The sequence below is a fragment of the Oncorhynchus nerka genome, linkage group LG18 (genome assembly GCF_034236695.1).
Source record: "Oncorhynchus nerka isolate Pitt River linkage group LG18, Oner_Uvic_2.0, whole genome shotgun sequence".
NCBI classification, from domain to species: domain Eukaryota; kingdom Metazoa; phylum Chordata; class Actinopteri; order Salmoniformes; family Salmonidae; genus Oncorhynchus; species Oncorhynchus nerka.
The window spans coordinates 17769261-17782539 of record NC_088413.1 but is presented as its reverse complement, the minus strand read 5'-3'; the positions used below and the strand labels follow the sequence as shown (position 1 = coordinate 17782539).

The 13279-nt window shown below is 46.3% G+C and overlaps 1 protein-coding gene across 7 annotated transcripts in view; it reads right to left on the bottom strand.

The window, feature by feature from the left end:
* Positions 1–151: 151 nt before the first annotated feature.
* The window catches only part of ctnnd1 (catenin (cadherin-associated protein), delta 1), a 64479-nt gene continuing 51351 nt past the window's right edge, over positions 152–13279 (bottom strand). For 4 of the 7 annotated variants that reach the window (XM_065003602.1, XM_065003603.1, XM_065003608.1 and 1 more), the window contains 7 exons: positions 11907–12057; positions 11422–11617; positions 9432–9628; positions 8203–8250; positions 8030–8112; positions 7339–7393; positions 152–2702 (listed from right to left, as the gene is read on the bottom strand). In XM_065003602.1, the coding sequence (XP_064859674.1) occupies positions 2641–2702; positions 7339–7393; positions 8030–8112; positions 8203–8250; positions 9432–9628; positions 11422–11617; positions 11907–12057 (792 nt within the window). In that variant the 3' untranslated portion in view covers positions 152–2640. Of the gene's footprint in view, positions 2703–7298; positions 7394–8029; positions 8113–8202; positions 8251–9431; positions 9629–11421; positions 11618–11906; positions 12058–13279 lie in introns of all 7 variants that reach the window. The other 3 variants (XM_065003604.1, XM_065003605.1, XM_065003607.1) reach the window with 3 other exon arrangements.

The following is a 13279-nucleotide window of genomic DNA, read 5'->3' as shown; positions in this document are numbered from 1 at the left end:
TTGATTTCAGCATCTCAACACTGCATGACACCGTATGATTGATGTTTGTGTTTATGAAGAGTACAACTGTACAGCCAGAACTAACATTTACTGCAACACATGCATTTCTCAAATCACACACAGAGCTAGAGAGAAAAAGTCAAGGCCAGTATTGAAAAAAGCACTTTTTATTTGATTTATTATAAACTGTATTGCTTGTTACATATTCCATTCATGAGAGAAATGTGCAACATTAAGAGCCAAGGCATAGAAGAAGAGATTAAGGTTTTCATCCAGAATCACATTTTAGATCAGCGGTCCAATAATAAACTGTTGACAGAAATTGAGAGTTAGACTGTCTCCTAAATGTCCCCCTGTCCCCTATATAGTTAACTACTTTCACCCAGAGCCATATCAGGCCATTTAGTAGTGTACTATATTGGGAATAGGGGACCATTTGGAATGTACAATTGATTTTACATTGTGTTTTGCTTGTTTTCTCTTTAATTAAAATATATAAACCATAACTGTTTCTCAATTCAAAAATAAACCTGATTGCATATGCGTTCACCCACAATACCTTGCAAGACGAATAAACCCAAATCATAAAATATAAAAACAATACATAAAACCAGTCAAATTAACAAATATTTATCTTCTATATATAGTTAAATTTGCTTTTTATTTTATTTATTTTTTAAATAGCAACTAGAATCAAAATCAGGTCTTTGCACTTATACAAATCTTGCTAATTTACTTTTATGCTCCGCCCCTCTTTAGTCCCACTTTCCCATTGGATTCCACTCCCACATCATTTCCTGTATCAGTTCTAGATCATCTCATTCTAGGACTATATCTGGTTACAAGGCAACTCATTTACATTTTTCTGAGACTGACCATTTGTAGTGTTGGATTGGCATGAAAATAATCAAAGGAACCAATAAACGCTTTTACCCCTAGTGCTTTAATCTACTGAGAAAATATCTACATCTTACTCTGCACTGAGAATAATAATGTTGTCTACGGTACTAAAGGAACTCAGTCTGGAGGGAAACAACCAGCTAAATGTGTCCTCTCCCCTCTTAGTGTTCTGTGGTCTCCATGGACACCAGCCAGTCCAGCAGGGTAGATGGACACCCAGGCGTAGGTTCAGTAGGCTGGAACCCTCCAGTTTGACGTGGAACGTAATGGCACTAGAATGGTTCTCTGTTCCATATGCAGAGCATCAATCATATCAACTCTATACATTCCATTGTGTTATTATGCGGAACACACACAAAAAAAAATGTTCTATACATTCCATTTGGATTCAATGTTCTGGAATGTTGCTGCTAGTGAATGATACCCCCAGGGAAAACCCCCATCCCACCTTAAAAACACCAACGAACGAGGCACTCCAGTTAGCCATGAGCCACACAGACGTAGTTGAAGGCGATCACATATTTACACATTCATATATATAGAGATTTGCAGATTGAAAGAAATGCAGTCACTGGATCAACAATCAAATCTGTGGTTTCTCCCATAGCTTCAGGAGAACCATTAGAACCAGAGCGAGTTGAGAAAGGGGGTATAACAATGACGCTAAAGAGCCACACAGATAGAAATGTATTGAATAGAGCCGAAACGGTTCACTGGTCTATTATACATGGGTGAAAATCATAGAAATATAATCTGCAGAACAGACGATCAAGAATGTTCTGTGACGCAAGACCCATGTGTAAAATTTTAAAGTGGTCGTCAAGCTACTTACTTTCCCACAACACTGCCCAATGGCACACCAGTGCCTGTCTGACATCACCCAATGATGTCATGTACACTAGAACATCACAACAGATGGCTCTGAGAAGAGAAGTAGTGTTCAGAAATACTCTGTAGTAGAAAGTTACTGCAATAGTGGTGTGTAGTTTGGCACGTGTTCATCACTAGTCAGAACCACAACTCAGCAATCACACCTCCAACAAAGACCAAAGCAACACCGGCGGTAGATCAACAAACATTGATTCTTTGTTGGGAAACAGAAGTTTAGTGGTAATTAGTTATCACAAGAAGGAAAAAAAACCTTGACTGGAAATCTTCACAATCACTTGTAGAAACGCAGTTTTAACCATTCCAGTAAAAAAAGGGGTTTGTCAGTTTAAGTTCAGTTACAGTTTGAATCCCATTCCAACAGTTCCCTTTTGATTAGCTTTGTTACTGTGGTGGTGAACGTTCCCAGTTCCCAGATGAAGTCACAACTGTCCCTATTGTGGTGGGAGGAGTTAGTGTAGTGTTGGGGGTTAGTGTGTCACTGTGGTGGGAGGAGTTAGTGTAGTGTTGGGGGTTAGTGTGTCACTGTGGTGGGAGGAGTTACTAAATTAGAAGTGGTCTTATGTCATAGTAGTGTCGACAGGTAGAAGAGGGATGTCAGGAGTCCATAGTGTTCCTTTAGTGGCTAAAAGTCACAGTCTAAATAGAGGAATGAGGGAGAGCTAGGGAGGTGAGGAAGGCTGAAGGTCATGCAAGTGGCTTATGTCACAGACCCCGAGAGAGATAAGAGGGAAAGAAGATTTAGAAATTGAGAGGAGAGAGGAAAAAGAGAGAAAGGAAAGAGAAAAAGACACAGAAGGAGAGAGTCCAGTTCTAGTGGAGTCAGTGGTCCCTCAGTGAGTGTCCAGAGGTTCAGCAGGGGCAGTAGGCCGGTAGAGGCTGCTCTCTTCTAGTGATGCACACTATCAGTTTCTCTGTGGGAACACCAGAACAGAGAGAGAGAGAAGGGTTACTACCATGTGCAATATTTGTAGTAAGAGTGCAACTCATTCACCAGCTGTATAAACGTAGAGGATTGAGAGGACACAGAACCTGCTAGTGAAGACAATCTGTCACAGCCTAAACATTACCAATCAATACATGACACACACAGACAACATGAACACACACAGCCTAAACATCACCAATCAATACATGACACACACAGACAACATGAACACACACAGCCTAAACATCACCAATCAATACATGACACACACAGCCAACATGAACACACACAGCCTAAACATTACCAATCAATACATGACACACACAGACAACATGAACACACACAGCCTAAACATCACCAATCAATACATGACACACAGACAACATGAACACACACAGCCTAAACATCACCAATCAATACATGACACACACAGCCAACATGAACACACACAGCCTAAACATCACCAATCAATACATGACACACACAGCCAACATGAACACACACAGCCTAAACATTACCAATCAATACATGACACACACAGACAACATGAACACACACAGCCTAAACATCACCAATCAATACATGACACACACAGCCAACATGAACACACACAGCCTAAACATCACCAATCAATACATGACACACACAGACAACATGAACACACACAGCCTAAACATCACCAATCAATACATGACACACACAGCCAACATGAACACACACAGCCAACATGAACACACACAGCCTACATGAACACACACAGCCTAAACATTACCAATCAATACATGACACACACAGACAACATGAACACACACAGCCTAAACATCACCAACCAAATACATGACACACAGACAACATGAACACACACAGCCTAAACATCACCAATCAATACATGACACACAGCCAACATGAACACACACAGCCTAAACATCACCAATCAATACATGACACACACAGACAACATGAACACACACAGCCTAAACATTACCAATCAATACATGACACACACAGACAACATGAACACACACAGCCTAAACATTACCAATCAATACATGACACACACAGCCAACATGAACACACACAGCCTAAACATCACCAATCAATACATGACACACACAGCCAACATGAACACACACAGCCTAAACATCACCAATCAATACATGACACACACAGACAACATGAACACACACAGCCTAAACATCACCAATCAATACATGACACACACAGCCAACATGAACACACACAGCCTAAACATCACCAATCAATACATGACACACACAGACAACATGAACACACACAGCCTAAACATTACCAATCAATACATGACACACACAGACAACATGAACACACACAGCCTAAACATCACCAATCAATACATGACACACACAGACAACATGAACACACACAGCCTAAACATCACCAATCAATACATGACACACACAGCCAACATGAACACACACAGCCTAAACATCACCAATCAATACATGACACACACAGCCAACATGAACACACACAGCCTAAACATTACCAATCAATACATGACACACACAGACAACATGAACACACACAGCCTAAACATCACCAATCAATACATGACACACACAGCCAACATGAACACACACAGCCTAAACATTACCAATCAATACATGACACACACAGACAACATGAACACACACAGCCTAAACATCACCAATCAATACATGACACACACAGACAACATGAACACACACAGCCTAAACATTACCAATCAATACATGACACACACAGACAACATGAACACACACAGCCTAAACATTACCAATCAATACATGACACAGACAGACAACATGAACACACACAGCCTAAACATTACCAATCAATACATGACACACACAGACAACATGAACACACACAGCCTAAACATCACCAATCAATACATGACACACACAGCCAACATGAACACACACAGCCTAAACATTACCAATCAATACATGACACACACAGACAACATGAACACACACAGCCTAAACATCACCAATCAATACATGACACACACAGCCAACATGAACACACACAGCCTAAACATTACCAATCAATACATGACACACACAGCCAACATGAACACACACAGCCTAAACATTACCAATCAATACATGACACACACAGACAACATGAACACACACAGCCTAAACATCACCAATCAATACATGACACACACAGCCAACATGAACACACACAGCCTAAACATCACCAATCAATACATGACACACACAGACAACATGAACACACACAGCCTAAACATCACCAATCAATACATGACACACACAGCCAACATGAACACACACAGCCTAAACATCACCAATCAATACATGACACACACAGCCAACATGAACACACACAGCCTAAACATTACCAATCAATACATGACACACACAGCCAACATGAACACACACAGCCTAAACATTACCAATCAATACATGACACACACAGACAACATGAACACACACAGCCTAAACATCACCAATCAATACATGACACACACAGACAACATGAACACACACAGCCTAAACATTACCAATCAATACATGACACACACAGACAACATGAACACACACAGCCTAAACATCACCAATCAATACATGACACACACAGACAACATGAACACACACAGCCTAAACATTACCAATCAATACATGACACAGACAGACAACATGAACACACACAGCCTAAACATTACCAATCAATACATGACACACACAGACAACATGAACACACACAGCCTAAACATCACCAATCAATACATGACACACACAGCCAACATGAACACACACAGCCTAAACATTACCAATCAATACATGACACACACAGACAACATGAACACACACAGCCTAAACATCACCAATCAATACATGACACACACAGCCAACATGAACACACACAGCCTAAACATCACCAATCAATACATGACACACACAGCCAACATGAACACACACAGCCTAAACATTACCAATCAATACATGACACACACAGCCAACATGAACACACACAGCCTAAACATTACCAATCAATACATGACACACACAGACAACATGAACACACACAGCCTAAACATCACCAATCAATACATGACACACACAGCCAACATGAACACACACAGCCTAAACATCACCAATCAATACATGACACACACAGCCAACATGAACACACACAGCCTAAACATCACCAATCAATACATGACACACACAGCCAACATGAACACACACAGCCTAAACATTACCAATCAATACATGACACACACAGACAACATGAACACACACAGCCTAAACATCACCAATCAATACATGACACACGCCAACATGAACACACACAGCCTAAACATTACCAATCAATACATGACACACACAGACAACATGAACACACACAGCCTAAACATCACCAATCAATACATGACACACACAGACAACATGAACACACACAGCCTAAACATTACCAATCAATACATGACACACACAGACAACATGAACACACACAGCCTAAACATCACCAATCAATACATGACACACACAGACAACATGAACACACACAGCCTAAACATTACCAATCAATACATGACACAGACAGACAACATGAACACACACAGCCTAAACATTACCAATCAATACATGACACACACAGACAACATGAACACACACAGCCTAAACATCACCAATCAATACATGACACACACAGCCAACATGAACACACACAGCCTAAACATTACCAATCAATACATGACACACACAGACAACATGAACACACACAGCCTAAACATCACCAATCAATACATGACACACACAGCCAACATGAACACACACAGCCTAAACATCACCAATCAATACATGACACACACAGCCAACATGAACACACACAGCCTAAACATTACCAATCAATACATGACACACACAGCCAACATGAACACACACAGCCTAAACATTACCAATCAATACATGACACACACAGACAACATGAACACACACAGCCTAAACATCACCAATCAATACATGACACACACAGACAACATGAACACACACAGCCTAAACATTACCAATCAATACATGACACACACAGACAACATGAACACACACAGCCTAAACATTACCAATCAATACATGACACACACAGACAACATGAACACACACAGCCTAAACATTACCAATCAATACATGACACACACAGCCAACATGAACACACACAGCCTAAACATCACCAATCAATACATGACACACACAGCCAACATGAACACACACAGCCTAAACATCACCAATCAATACATGACACACACAGACAACATGAACACACACAGCCTAAACATCACCAATCAATACATGACACAGACGCTTGAAAAGAGATCAAACACACAAAATACAAAATTCCATATGTATACAGACATGAAACAAATGAAACGAACATCAAGACACAAGATCAACAACATACTATATCAAATATACAAATCACCAACAGAGGGAGCAAGAAACAAACACCAATACAATGGGGGGGACACACAGAGGTTAGTTAGGCCATGCGGTTTAGTGAGAGAGGCAGGTGTTCAGTCGGTGGACACACATACCATGCGCTCACATGCAGTGTGTGGGGGGGTGTGGCCTAACCGTCATAAGAGTCCATGAGAGGAACAGAGTCCCGCCTCTCCTCATACAGCCCTCCCTGAGAGGGGGAAGAGAAGGTGGGAAGAAGAGAAAAGGGGGAGAAAGAAAGAACGGGGAGGGAGAAAGAGAGAACGGGGAGGGAGAAAGAAAGGGGAGACGGGGGAGAAAGAAAGGGGAGACGGGGAGAAAGAAAGAACGGGGGAGAAAGAAAGAACGGGGGAAGGGGAGAAAGAACGAAAGAACGGGGGAGAAAGAACGGGGGAGAAAGAAAGAACGGGGAGAGAAAGAAAGAACGGGGGAAGGGGGGAGAAAGAACGGGGGGGAGAAAGAAAGAACGGGGGAGGAGGGAGAGAAAGAAAGAACGGGGAGGAGGGAGTGAAAAGGGTGGTAAGGAAGACAGGAGAGAGAAAAGGGGGAGGGAGAAGAGGGAAGAAAGGTGGTGGGTTGAAGCAGAGAGAGAAAAGAGACGGGTGTGTTCAGAACGAACAATATGAAAACCAGAAAAATCAGATAGAGAGAGAGGGGAAGAGAGAGAGGGGGGCAGAGAGAGAGGGGGGCGAGAGAGAGGGGGGCAGAGAGAGTGTTGATAAAGTGGGTTAGTGTCAGAAGTTAAGTGAGAAATCGTTTGTGAGAAAAGAAGCTAACCACAGTATTTAGTGAGACATGCGAGAACATGCTCTGTGTGTGTGTGTACCTGTGCTGTGTCTTTGTCAGCAGGCTCCAGTGTTCTGTCCAGAGTGTTCTTCCTCCCCCTCTGGTCCAGTGTGGAGTAGGCATCTGGAAGACAGCCAAGGCCTGTTAACAGTGGTGTGTTTAGGCGTGTGTGTGTGTTGGTGTGTGTGTGTGTGTGTGTGTGTGTAGACATACCTGGTCCCATATCATTTAGTGGAATCATGTCGCTCTTGTCTCCTCCTCCTGACAAACAAAGTCACAGGATGAGAGACAGCTAGTGTGGTGGTTATAGTGTGGTGGTTATAGTGTGTGTGTAGGTTATAGTGTGTGGTGGTGGTTATAGTGTGGTGGTTATAGTGTGTGTGTAGGTAATAGTGTGTGGTGGTGGGTTATAGTGTGTAGGTGGTTATAGTGTGGTAGGTGGTTATAGTGAGGTGGTAGGTAATAGTGTATGGTGGTAGGTTATAGTGTATGGTGGTAGGTTATAGTGTGGTGGTGGTAGGTTATAGTGTGGTGGTGGTAGGTTATAGTGTGGTGGTGGTAGGTTATAGTGTGGTGGTGGTAGGTTATAGTGTGGTGGTGGTAGGTTATAGTGTGGTGGTAGGTTATAGTGTGGTGGTAGGTTATAGTGTGGTGGTGGTAGGTTATAGTGTGGTGGTGGTAGGTTATAGTGTGGTGGTGGTAGGTTATAGTGTGGTGGTGGTAGGTTATAGTGTGGTGGTGGTAGGTTATAGTGTGGTGGTGGTAGGTTATAGTGTGGTGGTGGTAGGTTATAGTGTGGTGGTGGTAGGTTATAGTGTGGTGGTGGTAGGTTATAGTGTGGTGGTGGTAGGTTATAGTGTGGTGGTGGTAGGTTATAGTGTGGTGGTGGTAGGTTATAGTGTGGTAGGTTATAGTGTGTGGGTTATAGTGTGTAGGTTATATTGTGGTGGTTATAGGCGAGTGGTCGGAGATTGTAGGTAGGTGACTGGGTTCCCCACATAAACAAATACTCTTTTTGGTTTTAATTAAGAGTACAGATTGGGAGAATATACAAACTCTTCTGAGAAATGTTATAATTTTATTGAGTAAATGTATTTATCAGAGAGATGAAAATGTAATGAATAAAAGGTTGATGTAAAAATCGAAATTGACAAATTTCAGGGTTGTGTCATTAGATTTGTGGGGGGGAATGGGGTCCCCCACAGAAAACCACTGAATACAACCGCTATAGGCTATTCAGAGCTGTGGTCGGGTCCGGTCCATCAGCTGTAGTTACATAGACCAGAGACCTGTGGCAATCAAACATGGATCCAACCCAGACCCCAGGGACAATTTTAGACTCAGACAGTTCCGGAGTCGGGTCTCAGATATTGGGGTAGACCTGTGAAGACCTCAGTGTGTGTGTGTGTGTGTGTGTAGCTAGATGTTATTGTCTGTCTCACCCCTGTCTATGAGCGGCAGCGTACTGTCTTCATATCCTCCGTTGACCCGGGGCTGGGTGCTGTTGGGCGGGTTGAGGTTCACCATGAAGTCTGTCTTCTTCCAGCCATCCTTCTCCAGGGTCTTCCTCAACTCCTTATAGCCCCAAACTAACTGGAGTATCAGGCCGGCACCACGCACCTCTCGCTCTGACCGGTTCCTATCAGGAGAGAGAACTGGAGGACTCAGAAAGAGAAACAGCATCAAACAGAAAGAGGTGATTCAACTACACCCCCCAGTCCACCCCGGAGGGAGGTCAACTACACCCCCCCATTCCACCCCGGAGGGCGGTCAACTACACCCCCCCAGTCCACCTTTGAGGGAGGTCAACTACACCCCTCCCATTCCACCCCGGAGGGAGGTCAACTACACCCCCCAGTCCACCCCGGAGGGAGGTCAACTACACCCCTCCCATTCCACCCCGGAGGGAGGTCAACTACACCCCTCCCATTCCACCCCGGAGGGAGGTCAACTACACCCCCCAGCCCACCCCGGAGGGAGGTCAACTACACCCTCCCAGTCCACCCCGGAGGGAGGTCAACTACACCCCTCCCATTCCACCCCGGAGGGAGGTCAACTACACCCCTCCCAGTCCACCCCGGAGGGAGGTCAACTACACCCTCCCAGTCCACCCCGGAGGGAGGTCAACTACACCCTCCCAGTCCACCCCGGAGGGAGGTCAACTACACCCTCCCATTCCACCCCGGAGGGAGGTCAACTACACCCCTCCCATTCCACCCCGGAGGGAGGTCAACTACACCCCTCCCATTCCACCCCGGAGGGAGGTCAACTACACCCCTCCCATTCCACCCCGGAGGGAGGTCAACTACACCCCTCCCATTCCACCCCGGAGGGAGGTCAACTACACCCCTCCCATTCCACCCCGGAGGGAGGTCAACTACACCCCCCCAGTCCACCCCGGAGGGAGGTCAACTACACCCTCCCAGTCCACCCCGGAGGGAGGTCAACTACACCCCTCCCATTCCACCCCAGAGGGAGGTCAACTACACCCCTCCCATTCCACCCCGGAGGGAGGTCAACTACACCCCTCCCATTCCACCCCGGAGGGAGGTCAACTACACCCCTCCCATTCCACCCCGGAGGGAGTCAACTACACCCCTCCCATTCCACCCCGGAGGGAGGTCAACTACACCCCCTCCCATTCCACCCCGGAGGGAGGTCAACTACACCCTCCCATTCCACCCCGGAGGGAGGTCAACTACACCCCCAGTCCACCCCAGAGGGAGGTCAACTACACCCCTCCCATTCCACCCTGGAGGGAGGTCAACTACACCCCTCCCATTCCACCCCGGAGGGGTCAACCCCCACCCCCAGTCCACCCCTGAGGGAGGTCAACTACACCCCCATTCCACCCCGGAGGGAGGTCAACTACACCCCCAGTCCACCCCGGAGGGAGGTCAACTACACCCCCATTCCACCCCGGAGGGAGGTCAACTACACCCCTCCCATTCCACCCAGGTCACTACACCCCTCCCATTCCAGGGAGGTCAACTACACCCCTCCCATTCCACCCTGGAGGGAGGTCAACTACACCCCTCCCATTCCACCCCGGAGGGAGGTCAACTACACCCCCCAGTCCACCCCTGAGGGAGGTCAACTACACCCCCAGTCCACCCCGGAGGGAGGTCAACTACACCCCCAGTCCACCCCGGAGGGAGGTCAACTACACCCCCCATTGCACCCCGGAGGGAGGTCAACTACACCCCTCCCATTCCACCCCGGAGGGAGGTCAACTACACCCCCCAGTCCCAGTTTTTCCTTTCAATTAGTATGTAATTGATCAGTAAAAGGGAGAAACCCTGCAGACCCTCAGCCCACCAGAGACTGAGTTTGACACTCCTGTTCAACATCATTCAGACTGATGGAAAGAGACACATGTACCTCTTTTTGTCTCATATATACACACACACACACACACACACACCAGCTCACCCGTCCTTATTGATGAGCACCAGTCTCTCGATGCCCTGCGAGGCTCTGAGGATCTTGGCAGCGTCCAGGCTGGAGCCCAGAACCTCATGAAGGGTGCTCAGTACAGACACCACCGTCTCCTCTGACAGAGCCCTCACAGGCTGGCTCTGACCCCCACCAGGCAGGTTGGATACCAGGTGGGGAACTGCATGTTTACCTACAGAGACAAGAGTTAGAGAGACATAGCTGTAGTATTTAATAACACAGGTTGGCTCAAAGAGAGCGCGAGAGAGGGAGAAAGAGAGGGAGAGAGAGAGCGCGAGAGAGGGAAAAAGAGGGAAAAAGAGGGAAAAAGAGGGAAAAAGAGGGAGAGAGAGAGCGAGAGAGGGAGAAAGAGAGGGAGAGAGAGAGCGCGAGAGAGGGAGAAAGAGAGGGAGAGAGAGCGCGAGAGAGAGAGCAAGAGAAACAGGGAGAGGGAAAAACAGTTCCACAGAAACAGTACTAACCGAGCAGGTCTCTGTTGCGGGCGTCGATAGCCAGGTTCCGCAGAGCTCCAGACATGGCCCTGACCACCCGGTCGTTGCCATGGGCCAACAGCTCTGTCATCATGGGAAGACCCTTCTCCTGACGCAACAATGCACGGATATACCGCCCATACTGAGACAGAGAGAGAGAGAATACATACAGATCAATTATACCGCCCATACTGAGACAGAGAGAATACATACAGATCAATGATTATTGTAGTGTATTTGTGTTCAGGAAATGGACAGACTGTTTTGAGTACTAGACTGTGGTTTAACAAGGGTCTAGAAAGGTGGTGTCTGGGTTGGAGGTGGAGTTTGTGATTATACTGTGATTGACTTACGGTCCAGGTGTAAAGGGTTTCTGTTAGAGGTCAAGTAGGGAGGCTGAAAGGGATGTGTGTCTGATGATGGTTGTGGTTGGGTTAAACTAACAGGTCGTGGTGGTGTTGGGTCTGATGGTGGTTGTGTTTGGGTTAAACTAACAGGCCGTGGTGTCTCAAGGTGTGTGGTGGTGTTGGGCCTGATGGTGGTTGTGTTTGGGTTAAACTAACAGGCCGTGGTGGTGTTGGGCCTGGTGGTGGTTGTGTTTGGGTTAAACTAACAGGTCGTGGTGGTGTTGGGCCTGGTGGTGGTTGTGTTTGGGTTAAACTAACAGGCCGTGGTGGTGTTGGACCGGATGGTGGTTGTGTTTGGGTTAAACTAACAGGCCGTGGTGTCTCAAGGTGTGTGGTGGTGTTGGGTCTGATGGTGGTTGTGTTTGGGTTAAACTAACAGGCCGTGGTGGTGTTGGACCGGTGGTGGTTGTGTTAAACTAACAGGCCGTGGTGTCTCAAGGTGTGTGGTGGTGTTGGGTCTGGTGGTGGTTGTGTTTGGGTTAAACTAACAGGTCGTGGTGGTGTTGGGCCTGATGGTGGTTGTGTTAAACTAACAGGCCGTGGTGTCTCAAGGTGTGTGGTGGTGTTGGGTCTGATGGTGGTTGTGTTTGGGTTAAACTAACAGGCCGTGGTGGTGTTGGACCGGTGGTGGTTGTGTTAAACTAACAGGCCGTGGTGTCTCAAGGTGTGTGGTGGTGTTGGGTCTGATGGTGGTGGTGTTTGGGTTAAACTAACAGGTCGTGGTGGTGTTGGGCCTGATGGTGGTTGTGTTTGGGTTAAACTAACAGGCCGTGGTGTCTCAAGGTGTGTGGTGGTGTTGGGCCTGATGGTGGTTGTGTTAAACTAACAGGCCGTGGTGGTGTTGGACCGGATGGTGGTTGTGTTTGGGTTAAACTAACAGGTCGTGGTGGTGTTGGGCCTGATGGTGGTTGTGGTTGGGTTAAACTAACAGGTCATGGTGTCTCAAGGTGTGTGGTG